Source organism: Mesitornis unicolor, unplaced genomic scaffold (assembly GCF_000695765.1).
Source record: "Mesitornis unicolor isolate BGI_N332 unplaced genomic scaffold, ASM69576v1 scaffold5295, whole genome shotgun sequence".
In the NCBI taxonomy this organism is placed as follows: Eukaryota; Metazoa; Chordata; class Aves; order Mesitornithiformes; family Mesitornithidae; genus Mesitornis; species Mesitornis unicolor.
This window is the reverse complement of record NW_010184687.1, coordinates 30,251-43,204: the sequence shown is the minus strand read 5'-3', so window position 1 is coordinate 43,204 and position 12,954 is coordinate 30,251. Positions and strand designations below refer to the sequence as shown.

Here is a 12,954-nt window from a genome sequence, read left to right as displayed (position 1 = left end):
GGGTTAAGACTATGCAAAGATCTAATTGTAGGAAATATAATAGCTTGCCTTTTGTTCCCTAGGGTCATGTTAGTATCTCTTAAAACCCAATGGCTGAAGAAAGATAATGGAATTCACCGCAGTAAATTGGGGATTGTAAACAAATTATTTCTCCTATAATCAGATTATGGGATCCTGATTATTAAATCTGAACATGAATCATTGGTCATATGCGGGCAAATTAAACTGATTATTATTTGGAAATGAAAATCTCCTTTTGCCACCGCATTGTAGGTACTGGCTTAAAAAAATAATAAAAAATGCCATTTTGGCTATTGGTGCCTAAAGACTGAACTGCAAATTGAGATAAATGGGACAATTATTGAGCATTCAGAAGTGGAAGATCATAACTTCTTCCTGAAAGGTGCAAGGGTGAGATAGGGGTGCTGACAATTAGATTGCTGAGGACTGGTGTTTTGCCTTGTTGTTGGCTATTATGCAAACAGACAATAGATGCAAGCATTTGTTTAGCCTGCTTTCATGCAGGGACATGGGGAAACACAGAGGATGGGAGATATGTTTACATTTATACCCCTTGCTCATTCAAATATGATTAATGTGCTATAAAGCAGAGTCTTAATCGAAGATGATGTTGTCAAACAATAACTAAATAGGGAAATAAACGACTTCATCATGCTCTTTCCTCAGAAGCAGGCGAACTGTCAGTGCAAAGTCATTAAAATATGATAATGAAAAATAGCTCAATTAAATGTTGTTATAGCTGTGACCTTCATTCAATTAAGACGCAAGAAAGTGTCTGCATTTTGCTTTGCATTTAACTGCTCTAAATTTAGAATATAGATAAAATCATTATTCAACGTTTGCTGATACATGCAATTAAAAGGCAGCTAACTAAAATGGAGTTGCAGGAGGAGAATAATAATAATAACAGTCATGCCTGTATTTGAAGCCATGTACTAAAATGTGAATTTCCTGACCTCCAGGGAGGCTTGGCATTTTCCACCTTAAATAAGGTGCTTTCAGAGCATCAGCCCCAAGGTAAAAGAAAACAAAAAAAGTGTTTTTAAACAATTTAACAGTGTTTTTAATTTATTAAAATTAACTCTTAATAAAAGTTGGGGGATAAAATCAATAACATGAATATCTGGGTTGTGTAAAAGGGGAAATAAGATTTGTAAACTGGTCTGTATTAAACTGCAGAACGGTCTTAAAAAAATCAGTATTTACTGCCTTTGGAGTCATCTACATGCAGACTGGACAAATATGTCAGAGGATTAACAGCAAGTCTCAGTCCTCTCCAGGACATGGGCTGGGTGAGGTGGCCTAATACATGTCTTTTCATTTCTGACCTCTCTGATTCTAATAGCAGCTCGCTTAAAGACTTGAACATGTGCATAAATGCAAGCACACATTTAAATCTTTTGCTAATTGGAACAGTAACAACAAAATTCTTTTTATTTTTCTTTTCTTTTTTGACATGCCTTTTAAATGTCTTTAAAGACTCCTGGCTTGTTTTTCAGACACAGAAATATTCCAGATACAAATATAAACCTAAAGCTCAACTACAATTATGGTGGGGACACAGAATAAAAGGAAGTTTTAGCTAAGCTTCTAAATGACTGATTTCATCTGAAGAACAATTTACAGTTTACTTGCTTTGTGTGTGGCTAAAGATGATATTCAACTTGGGTTGCTCTCCTGTTCCAGGTATGGTTCCAAAACCGAAGAGCTAAATGGAGGAAAACAGAAAGGGGTGCTTCTGACCAGGAGGGCTCTAAGGAAACAATGGCTGAGGTGGCACCTCCTGCAAGGAATTTAAATTCCCCTTCTCCAGCAGATCAATCCAGGAATAAAAAAGAGAGTCTGGAGATCCAGCAGAGGTAAGAGTAATACATGTTAGCAGTTATTAGCTGCCTCTCTTTGTACCAAGTGTGCATCACACATACGTACATACAAATGGGCTTGCCCGCTGCTAGGCCTTGACCTATGCGGTATCATCTTCAGGTACAGCCCAAACCGTTAGAAGGTGAGCTGTCTGTCACAACTCACCGCTCTCTGTGGAGATGCTGAGAAGCTGTTGGCTGTTATCCAGGCTTTGTCCCATCTAATTGGACACTGAGACACCAACATGTTTGTGTGCATGTGTGTATGCTGTCTTTGGAATCAGTTCTGATTTTGTAAGAAAGTTCTTTTCTTTTCTCCATCAGCCTGAGTCGAGCTGTGGGTCCTACAGGATCATTCTTCCCTTCCTGCCTGCCAGGGACTCTTCTCAACACAGCCACCTATGCACAAGCTTTATCCCATGTCGCCTCTCTAAAAGGTAAGTGACTTTGTGTAACTTCAGAGATAAACTCAAAGGGTAGTGCTTTCAAACTAAGTGTTGTGGTCTCCTTCTCCCAGTGGAGAAGCCTTTGGGAAATGATGGGTCCTTATTCTTGTTATGATGGGCAGCAATTGCACCTACCAACGCTGTAGGTACAGGAGTGACTCTTCTGTTGCAAATTTTACCATGGTTTGAGGCAAAGCTCCTTCATTTTACTCAGTTACATTTAGTGAGGTCAGGGTTTGTCTCAAGGAACAAGGCAGGTAGGGTTTGCTCCTTTAGAGTTCTTTTGCATGTACTTTTTTTAAGAGTCAAATTTATACTTATAAATTAGTTATATGCATCCTTTTGCATTATATATTACCTGGCACCATTACTGATGCCTCATCCGCTCTTTGCAAGTGGTTTCCTTTGCAGTACATCTGTGCACAATGCCAGATCTTTCTCTTCTTGAACAGGAGGGCTCCTTTGAGAACTTGAATAAAGCCTGTGCATGAGGATGGGGGAGGATACAAAGTAATTTCTCATTACTCGGAACCCAAAATTCACGGATGGTACATTCAGTGTCCATATACTTTTCAGTTCCCAAAAAGCAGCAGTATGCTCCTTTTAAAAATAAATCAGCAGCTGATCCATTAGCTGTTCCTAGTCTAACAATTTACAAGACTAAGGGTGTAAGCAGGATGAATTCAGTTTATAGATTTATAGGATGTAAAGCCTCGTAGTACTGCCAAGCATAAAGTGGCACATACATTTACTCTATGCTCCAGTGTGGTACAATAATTTGTGAGGAAAGTTTCCCGGTTTAAAACCCTCTACTACAAACACAAATGTCCGCTAATACCTCTCGCTCTGTTCTCTGGCATATCTCACACTCTTTATGAGTAGTTCTAGTTAAATCAGCATTGCCAAGCTATAGTCCTGAAGCAAATGCTTGGAACTGCCGAGTTTTGCATTAAGTCCAGTGTTCTGCCCCCTGTTACCCTTTCCCTCCTGTCTTTCCAAAATAGCTGAAGCCAGACACACCATACAGCTACTGCTATTTCTGCCCGTGATTTTGAATCAATCAAAGCCACACAGGTGTGTCCTGAACCCTACAACTTAAAGGATGACCGTCGGCCTAAGCCCTGTAAGTAAGCAGCAGCTGTTGGACTGCACGAGTGCTCTCGATCTCTGCTTTATGGCTGCGAGGTCTTGAGGCAGAGACTTTTGGCTTTTTCCACTTGGGCAGGAACAGCCTCTCTGCCATAGATTCAGGTGAAACTCTTCGGGAAAAAAATATTCTTCTTCCCACTTGTTTCATGCTTAAATATAGCTATTTTTAAAAGAAAAATAACCCCAATAAACAAAAGCGAAGCACAATGAAGTAAAAATTAATAAAAAAATTATAATTAGAGTTTTTAAAGTTTTATTTATTTGGAAGACTTCTGGATATTCTTTTCTGTGATTTTACAGCTCAGCCACTAAATTGAGAAATTAATAACTTGCTTCTTTTTGCTCGATAGCAGTTTTACAACCTAGGGGCAGGAAAAATCCTATTCCTGAATCTCTTGTAGTGATACTTATTAGATAGTAAGTTGCTCAGGCTAAAAGGCAGTGTAACTGAAAAACTGGTCCCAAATGCAAGTATAGATTTTTGTGGTAATTTGTATGGGGATGGTCAGTTATAAGATATACACATAATCTCTTGATGAACGCCGTCAAGCTACACCTGCAATTCATTTCTGAGATGCCCTGTTTACGTTTTCTGCCTGACACTAGAAATCTCCAGATACATGCAAGGGATGATGTAGTATATTTGGATTTTAAGAAATCCAGTCACAGATTTGCATATCTGCACATCCACATACCAGGAGCTTTGTGGAGCTGCCTATGCCTGTCTGCATATCGTTATACTTGCAGGGAACTGATAGACTGAGCTGCTGCTTGATGAGATCTTCTTGTTCTGCAGCCAGGTCTCAGTAATGTCAAATTTTGGCTTGGAGGTTAAGGTTTGAATTTGTTGTTCTGTAAGGTGTCAAATTTTATATAGATTAACAGAGAATAATTGTAGCATCTTTCTTGTGACATTTACATATGGAATATTGTCCCTTCTTTTCTTGGCTCATCTCTGCAAGTTCTTCTTTCCCTGTTTCTCCAAGAGCAATTCACCTGGGCTGGGGTAGGGGCTGCGCACAGCAGACCTTGAGCTTCAATCTCGTTAACTGGCAGTGATGAACAGGATGATGTCTAGAGGTTGAGTGGACCGATTCACATTCTATTTTTCTCTGATATGGAAACATCAGCTGAATGGTGGTTCATCTAAACCAGTGTATTTGAGAGCAAAACCAGGCTCATGTGTCAGTCTGGAGGAAGAGGTAATGGTTGTGGAAAGGAAGGAAAGGACAGGGAGAGACACAGTGTTCACAAAACCTTTATATGACCTTCTTTGTCTTGCTCAGTTCAGTTTGTTCTGCTCTCCCTTCTTGTTTCCCCCTTTGAGCCAGGAGCTGATTCGTACAATTCAGGCCTGTCAAAGGAGATCTAACCCTAGATTTAGGTGGGCATTAATGTATGTCATTATGTGTCTTAATGAAGTGACTAAAGCGTCTCCCTTGAGAATCTGGTCACATTTTGCAGCAGAAATGCTGACAGAACTCTGCCACAGTGATTCTAAGCAGACAGGACTTATGCTACAAAATATCCCATCAAACACAGCACAGGGCATAAAATTCTGAATTGTTTGGTTTTTGAATTGCTTGGGTAAGGAGAAATTCAGCAAGTAGTAAGGTTTTCCAAAACTTTGCATGTTTTATTGAAGAATGAAGTGATCAACAGCCCTTCCTGGTATCTCTCTTGTGCTGACCATGCTTTGAAACTACCAGGGATTCTTTGTGCTTTTGAAAGCTAAAGAGTTGCTCCACAACCAAAGCACCATTTCACTACCAATGGATGCATGACCCTGCTTTCTTCTATGCAAATGTCAAATTAAATGCAGATCCTCTATGAGGATCTCATAAATAGATACTTATTCCCACCATTGGAAGAACAATCCTGGCCAGTACAGGGAATCATATTCTTCAGTAAGACTGTAAAAGCTGCCTGCAGACAAATGGGCACTCTCAGCACATCAAATACTACTGGGAAGTCTAGATTGTTTTCATTCTTTTGAGGAGACAAGATGTGCTTTGTTGGGCTTGTGAGCCAACACTTCACTGGTGTCAGGGAGTAATATTTGACTGATGCTTTAGAAGGAGACAATTAAAATCAATACAGTGAATAATAAGTGATGATGGTGATATAACTAATTAATAATTATTTTATGCTCTCAGGGAGCATTTTCATTCTGCCACCTGAGAGTTCTCCGTCTTCTATAAAGAAATGAATACCTCTCTTTCTTCTTCTCTGACTTTGATTACTTGGCTCTACACCCAGATTTCCAAGGCTGTGTAAAGTGTGTAGGACACATGGTTCCTCGATCTAGTTTGTGGTATAACCATATAACAGTTGATAATGAAGTTGGTCTAGTAGAGATGAGAAATCTCAGGACAGGCTAGCATTGGGCTACCATGTCTGAACCGAGCCTGCAACTCTGCTTTTGCACTGTAGGCTTCAACAGGCAGCACTCATCTGAACCCCCCCATATCTGTGCCATTTCTAGGTACGGATATTGGTGGAGCACGAGACTAGGTCTGCTCTGGTGAATGAGAAAAAAGCTATTTCCCCTAAGCACCTTGCTGTCTCTGAAATAGAGGTTAGGGTTTTGTTTTTCCTCAATGCTATCAGTACTGCAGGATGTTCTGTGAAGAAAGCAGGCCAGCTGTACAATAGCAATCAGAATGGTATTTCAGAGCATAGACTGTTCCAGAGAAGAGTATATTACCACTGAACAGTTTTTCTCTGTTTCTATCAAATAGTCTCTATTCATTAATACAAGAGACCTTTTCTTTTCCTTAGGTGAGTTCTCTCCCTCTCTGAAGTTTAGCACATCAGAGACTGTACTTAGTAGCAAGCATCTGTGAACTACCATACGACCTCACTACATACTATTCTTTCAGGAAATGAAATTTCTCATTTAAAAAAAATAGCATAAAATCACAATTTATGTGGTACACAGGGTTTCCTACTTCAGGCTTGCATAGATGAAATTTCTGGTGTTCGTTACCCTCTGAAATTGTCCTAATTTGAGAACTGTGCTACTTCATTGTGGTAACTTCGACATTTCCATGATCTTCCAAGATGAATCACTTACTGTAAAATATGCATCTGCAGTCCATTTAGTAGATTTAATTGCAGACCTCAAATATGAAGGGAAAATACTTGTTTTATTTATGGGCTGTATAACAATAGAGTCATCAGAAGGAGCTAGTGTTCTGTGCAGAGAGAGACCTCAAAGTACCTTCTTAATGGATGACAGCATGAATGCAATTCATTACTGTAGAAGATGTTATTAATGGGTGTAAACAAGAATCTCCGGTTTTCAGCGGAAGCGTTCTACCATTCTGGTGGCTGAGGCCAAGAGCGTGTCTGCTTCATTCCACTGAAGTTTCCCCAGGCCCCATGATGAGTGCAGTGTATGACGAGAGAAATAATTACACTTGCCAGGGAATTACTTTCATAATTCACCCACAGCTCTGCTCTGTGCAAGTTATAGCTCAGTTAGTTTTCATGGCACCTCCACACCGCTGATAGAGAAGCAGGATTGCATTATGCACATCAAAGTGGATATTCCAAGGCACCATTGATTAGGCTCTTTTATGGTTTGTTGCTGCTGTGGTTGCTGTTGTTCATATCAGGGAGGCTTAATTGCAGTATTCAGGAAAAAAACACAAACGCGACTAGAACTGGCCGTCCATTACATTTCAATTTCTACTATGGAATGATGAAGAGAATTTGTCCAATTCCATTGGGCAGTTTCCGTTGCCAAGGCTGAGAAAGAAGTGTTCAAGGACCTAACTTACCCTTGAACTGGTGTCTGCTGAATTGAATCACCACTGCTTGCCATAAGACTGAGAAACGTGAATCAAAACTCTTGTGGTCCTTTATTTTCTCTGTTATTCCTGATTATGGACTCACTGACTTTTCTCATGCAATATAACAAACATATCTCGTAGGTTCTGTTTGGCATTTTCCCTAGTTTACCTGGCACACTGACTTTAGAGAATTCAAAGCATTTCTTTAGTTTTCTGCAGATGCACAGACTTTGAGCAAATTAGTTACCACAGGTCTCTAACTCCAGCACTGCTCTACCTTGCAGGTAGATTTTTTGGTCTTTATCACAATTATTAGGGAATATGCAGACACTAGGAGCCCTAAGAGCCATGAGAAGGAAATGGGTGCTTGTTTGTTCATCCAGGACAAATCTTGATTAGGTGAGTGGACCTTAGCAAGGCAAGGGTCCTATTGACATCTCTTGGAGTGACACATCGTCAGCTCTTTGTTGTTTGCATTGGACACATAGGATTTACAAGCCAAGGATATCAGAAATTATAACATTTGGACTCTGCTGTCAGCTCTGTTGTGTTCTTCCAGCCTCTGGGCAGCGCAGGGTGCCTTCCACACTTTACCAGTTCAGGCACTAGAAAGAGGAACCATCCAGCACCACTTTAGCAGTCTTGAGGATACCCTAAATTTCAGGCTTTAAGTTAATGCCTTCTTCTGAACCTCCTGATTCACAACTCAAGATGATTTGGATAAAACCACTTTTGTGTTTTTTCTGCTTGTGCCTCAGGCTTTAATAGACACAGTGTTGGTGTCAGGTATGAAAAGCAAGAGGGACCTCCCTTTGAATCAGCTCTTACTGGTAAACAACGCTGTGAATTCGAGGTTGTTGTTGACCTTCCAACCTTTGTGAAAGTGATTTCAGAGTTCATGAGGATTTAGAGCTCAAGAAAACCAAGCTTAAATCAAGCAAAATATTTTCTCTGGAAACTAGACAGCATGCATTCACAGCTGAGGATTTTTCAATTCCCTTCATGTCAGGTTGCTGCTCAGCTGTCCACATCAAATGCTGATATGCACTAATACCGAAAGAGGAAAGGGACTTTTGGAAAGGCTATCTATTAAATTCTTTAAACTGTTGAGTTGCAATGCAAAATATATGTTTTAAATACTTACGTATCGATGCAGACCCTGCTCCTACCCCACTATTCTCAGCTAAAACTGAACCTTGGAACTGCACAAAAGGGTCGGCAACCAAAATTGTAGATCAAATATTGTTACAATTGAAATGTGATGTTAGCAGAGACAAGACAGAACTAATTTAATTTTTCCTGTCAGTCTCTGTAGTAGATCAATTAAACTGCCAAGTGGATCAAATATTTCAGACTGTATTTATTACATTAAGTATTTATGTTCAGACTGAGCATTTAAAGTATGATCTCATATAGGAATGCAAGGAGGTTCAGATCAATTCAGCAGAATTTGCTGTAAGTTAATGGAAATCTAATTGTGTATTTTAATTTTGTGTACAGGAGGCAGTAAGTTCCTGAAAAAAGAAAAAGGTACCCTGTCCGTATTGTAGCAACCTGATTCAAATCCCATTAAAGTAATATCAGACTGTCAGACATGTTAGTGGAAGTTGGTTCAAGAATCTAAGGCTAATGGCTTAACCCTCACTGGTTTTAATGGGATCTAGGTGCCTAAACTCCTCTGAGGATCTGAAATAGGTAGGAACAATTCCTTACTTCCACACTGTGGTCTCAGGGTTACTGTGGTAAGATGTTAAAAAACATTGATGTCTGTTACATGTGGATGCCTCTTTCTTGGTGAAAGTCAGATTCCTGTCCACTGTGGGCTGACTGACGGGCAGGTGGGGACCTTGGGCTCCTGATTCTCCCATCACCCATCTCAGATTTTGTGCCAGCAAAGCCCAGTAGATTTCACTGGGCTTACTACCTGCAGGCACAGGCAATTGTAAAGCAGATTCAACCTAAAATCCTACTCTCCTGTATTCTAGCTGGACGCTCGAGCAAATGACACTTGTTACTTTACATTTTTTTCAGGTGTGAGCTGCTGTTTGCAAGTGTTTTAACCTCAGTGAAAATGAAACTAATGGGTTTTGGGCGAATTATTGCTAGAGATAACCTAGTTTCTACCACAAGTAACTCTACACCCTCAGGTTGCAGAGCCACTGGGTAATATCAGGTCTAATTATTAAGCAAAGAGCTTAGATTGATGCTGAAGACTGATAAATATTTTATCCCTCTCTAACAATGGAATGAAAATTATTCTTAGGGGATGGAGCTGATTCCTGCTCTTTTGAAAAAGGGAAAACTCTTTTCTACTTCTCCCCACCTTCTGCTAAGCAGACAGTGTCTGTGCTTGGTCCTGTGTTAGGTACCACAGATGGGTCAACCCTCCCTCAGCCTGGGAGATGAACAGCCACATTTGAAAGTCTCACTTGGTTTGTGTTAGAAAACAGCAGCACAAAGACCTCTGATGCCCCCCTCCACTTTAGAGCCAAACTAAGAGCCAAGATAGTGGGGCCTGGCAGTGGTGAGCAAATGGACTTATGTGTGGCTTCTGCAGCTGAAGACCTGCTGCAAACCGTAGTGACTCTGAAGTGCTGTTCTTCCTCTCCTGCCTCTTGTTAAAACAGTTCAACAGGGGAAAAAATGACTTTGGGAGCATGGTTGGTGGTGGCAAAAACCCTAAGTTGTGTTACTGAGTGGATTTAGTTATAAACCCTCCTTCTGACCTGCTCAAAGCAGCCACAGAATTCAAGATAGAGCCTCCTAGTGCAAAAAGCAAAAATTGGATTATTTTAGTCAAATTGTTTGCTTGTTTGATTAATTTGAATGCCTGGACCCATGGTAATGTTGGTCTGCTGATCATATGCTCTATCAGAGGAGTAGTATAAGAGAAAGGAAGACTTTCCAGTTACATTAATAACTTGTCCCTTGTAGATTCTGTTTTTTAAAATGCAAGAAGCATTTTTGTCCTGAACATTACCTCCAAGTTGCTATTCTCTGACAATTGCTGTGAAGAAGTCTTGCCAACATCCTAAAACCAAACAACTCTCTGCCTTCATCCCTAGCAGATGAGTGCTGACCCATTGCTACTGAAAGCAGACTTGTAAAAGACTACCTGCTCGCTGCAGGTTATTAGTTCCATCACTTAGTCATGAGCCATTTAACTCAAATATTAACTGCAGAAATTAAAGCAAGTCCTTGGCTTGGAAAGATCAGAGGGAGACATTGAGTCAGAATGCACACAGCCAGGCTGTTTCTTGTTGTGAGGTAGCATACCAGCAAAGGATAGGCTTTTGTCAGGGGTGCAGAAGAGGATGTGGAGTTTGTGTGGCCTCTGAAATCCCTTGAAAAATGGTGTTACCCAGCATTTCTCACCAGAAAGCAAAGTAGAGTAGTAGCTCAGCCATCCTGCCCTGACTCCCCTCCCTACTCCTCTGATACATTCTCCTTCATTCAGTGGATGCATTTAAGCTAGGTATCAGGGTGGCTTTTTGGATGGACTGCATGTCACCTGCCTGGTGGTCACCCTAGACTTGCAGGCATGCTTGTTTGGGACTTTTCCAAGTCTCAGCATTATCAAAGATAAGCCAGAGGAAGAGCCTGCAGTGGTTCAGCTCAGGAAGGCAGCTGGTAGAGGGAGGACTGCCTCTGGCAGTGGGGTGCAGGGAAGCCTTTTGGCTTAAAGAGAGAGGAACACCCTTTCTCTCATTGCCTGCTTGGGGCAGCCTGTGTGTCTCAGATGCCAGGGTAGAGATGGTCTGGCCCATCCCTCCCGACGGCATTCTTACACAATGTTATCTTACAGTGAGACAGGAGAAGGTCATTAGTTCCTGCATAATAACCAAGGTATTTTCACCTTTTTTTCTGCAGTAATCTCTCAGGTGTAGATAAGTGATGGCATCCCCACACTCACCCAACAAATGCAGCTGCCCAGATCGATCAGGCTTCAGTGTGTGTGTGGAAGGTAGAGGATACCTCTGGTCTGTGGCTGATGGTAGCCACAGAGCAGCAGCATGGGATGAGAGCTGGGGATAGCTCAGCCTTGCTTGTGAGGAAATCTCATGTGTGATCTAAACTTCACTGCTTGCTTCTGAGCCTGCTTGCCATCACTTGTGCCATTTGTCACCCTGAAAGACTCACAGTGGATCAGCAGAACAGGATCTTGCTTTTCTAACCCTGATTCAGAGAACATCTACATGCACACTAAAGGTTGACAGGGGAGGGAGCTGTTGCCACTTGAGACCCCTATCCCATCTCTGCCCTCTCCAGATTGACTGTGGAGGAAACAGTTAGACAGTCCCCATGACCTTCCCCATCAGTGACGGTGCCTTGTCTCCTTCCTCCCCAGGGAGCCCTCTGTGCTCGTGCTGTGTTCCAGACCCTATGGGCCTCTCCTTCCTGCCCACCTATGGCTGCCAAAGCAACCGCACGGCCAGCGTGGCTGCCTTGCGCATGAAGGCCCGGGAGCACTCGGAGGCTGTGCTCCAGTCTGCCAACCTCCTGCCTGCTGCCAGCAGCAGCCCCACTCCTCCCACCAAACCCAGCCCCGAGGGCAGCCAGGACAAGCAGCCCTCTCCAGCCAAGGAGCACATGGAAGGAGAGAAGAGCGTATGAGGCCGGACTGGAGCCGGACCCTCGGCTCAGGGCAGGGTTCTGCCACCGGGGCTCTGCTGTGGGGTGAACTGCAGTGTGGCTGTGCCCTGGCTGGATGTCATGGGGCCATCAGGGACCTGGCAAATCTGAGTGGCCTTGTTGGCTGCCTTTCACGCACCCTTGCTTTTCTTGTGCCGCTGTAGCTCATTCCCCTGATTTACTGGCACTATCTGTGTTTGGAAACATTTGTGAAACTGTTTCTAGCCCCCGCTCCACACCCTAGGGACGCTGAAATGCCCAGGATCCTGGCTTGCTCCTGCACATCTCATCTCCCCATCCTGCGTGAGATGGAGGGCTGGAAGAAGAGCAGCACTTCCAGACATGTGGTCTGGGACAGGAGAGACATACAGGCATCATTTACCCTGCCACATACAGCAAAGGTGAAGGAATATGCAGGTTTATACCAGCCTGGTGTGCTGTTTTTCTGATGGCATTTGACTTCAATCAGATCTATCCCAGGCAAGCCAGGTGTAAGAGAAACAGAAAACAGAACGAAACTCTTCATAATTTTTCTCTTCTCCCTTTTATTCCCTGAAAGTGAAACCATCCATGGAGGAGATAACTGGGAAATTGCTGAGATCTGTTTACCTGTGAATAAAATCCTTACACTAGTCTCTATGTGAACATTACTCTGGAAGTTAATTTTGCCACTCCCTGGGTTAGATATAAAAGACACATGACTCCAGAGCAGCATTCACAGTAATGCTGGTATTTCATGGAGAGTGCAGTTGTGTCTAGATCTGCACAAAGCTGGGGTTATTTTAGCATCATTCTCTTGGAAAGAAAGACTGGAAAACAAAATAATCCTGTATTACAACGCTGCAAATATGTCCTTGCATGTTTTGTTTTTAATAAGAAGGAAATAAAGCTTGGAAGGATATTCCTTTGTGCCATCCAAAATCAGACTATTCCATTCACTGAAGGCTTGTAATGAATCTAGATATGAAAATGTCTCAATTATTACAGAGTAGGCACAATGCAAAGGAGAAATTGATGCCTCAGGAAACAGAGTCTTATTTCTGACCC

At 42.1% G+C, this 12,954-nt stretch overlaps 1 protein-coding gene across 1 annotated transcript in view; it reads left to right on the top strand.

Annotated features, from left to right (window-relative positions):
- DRGX (dorsal root ganglia homeobox) overlaps positions 1-11,889 on the top strand; it is a gene marked incomplete at its 5' end in the record, with an annotated part of 12,968 nt that extends 1,079 nt beyond the window's left edge. Inside the window, 3 exons of the mRNA XM_010184544.1 lie at positions 1,708-1,880; positions 2,208-2,320; positions 11,624-11,889. Of these exons, the coding sequence (XP_010182846.1) occupies positions 1,708-1,880; positions 2,208-2,320; positions 11,624-11,889 (552 nt within the window). The remainder of the gene's footprint in view (positions 1-1,707; positions 1,881-2,207; positions 2,321-11,623) is intronic.
- Between the last annotated feature and the right edge of the window lie 1,065 nt (positions 11,890-12,954).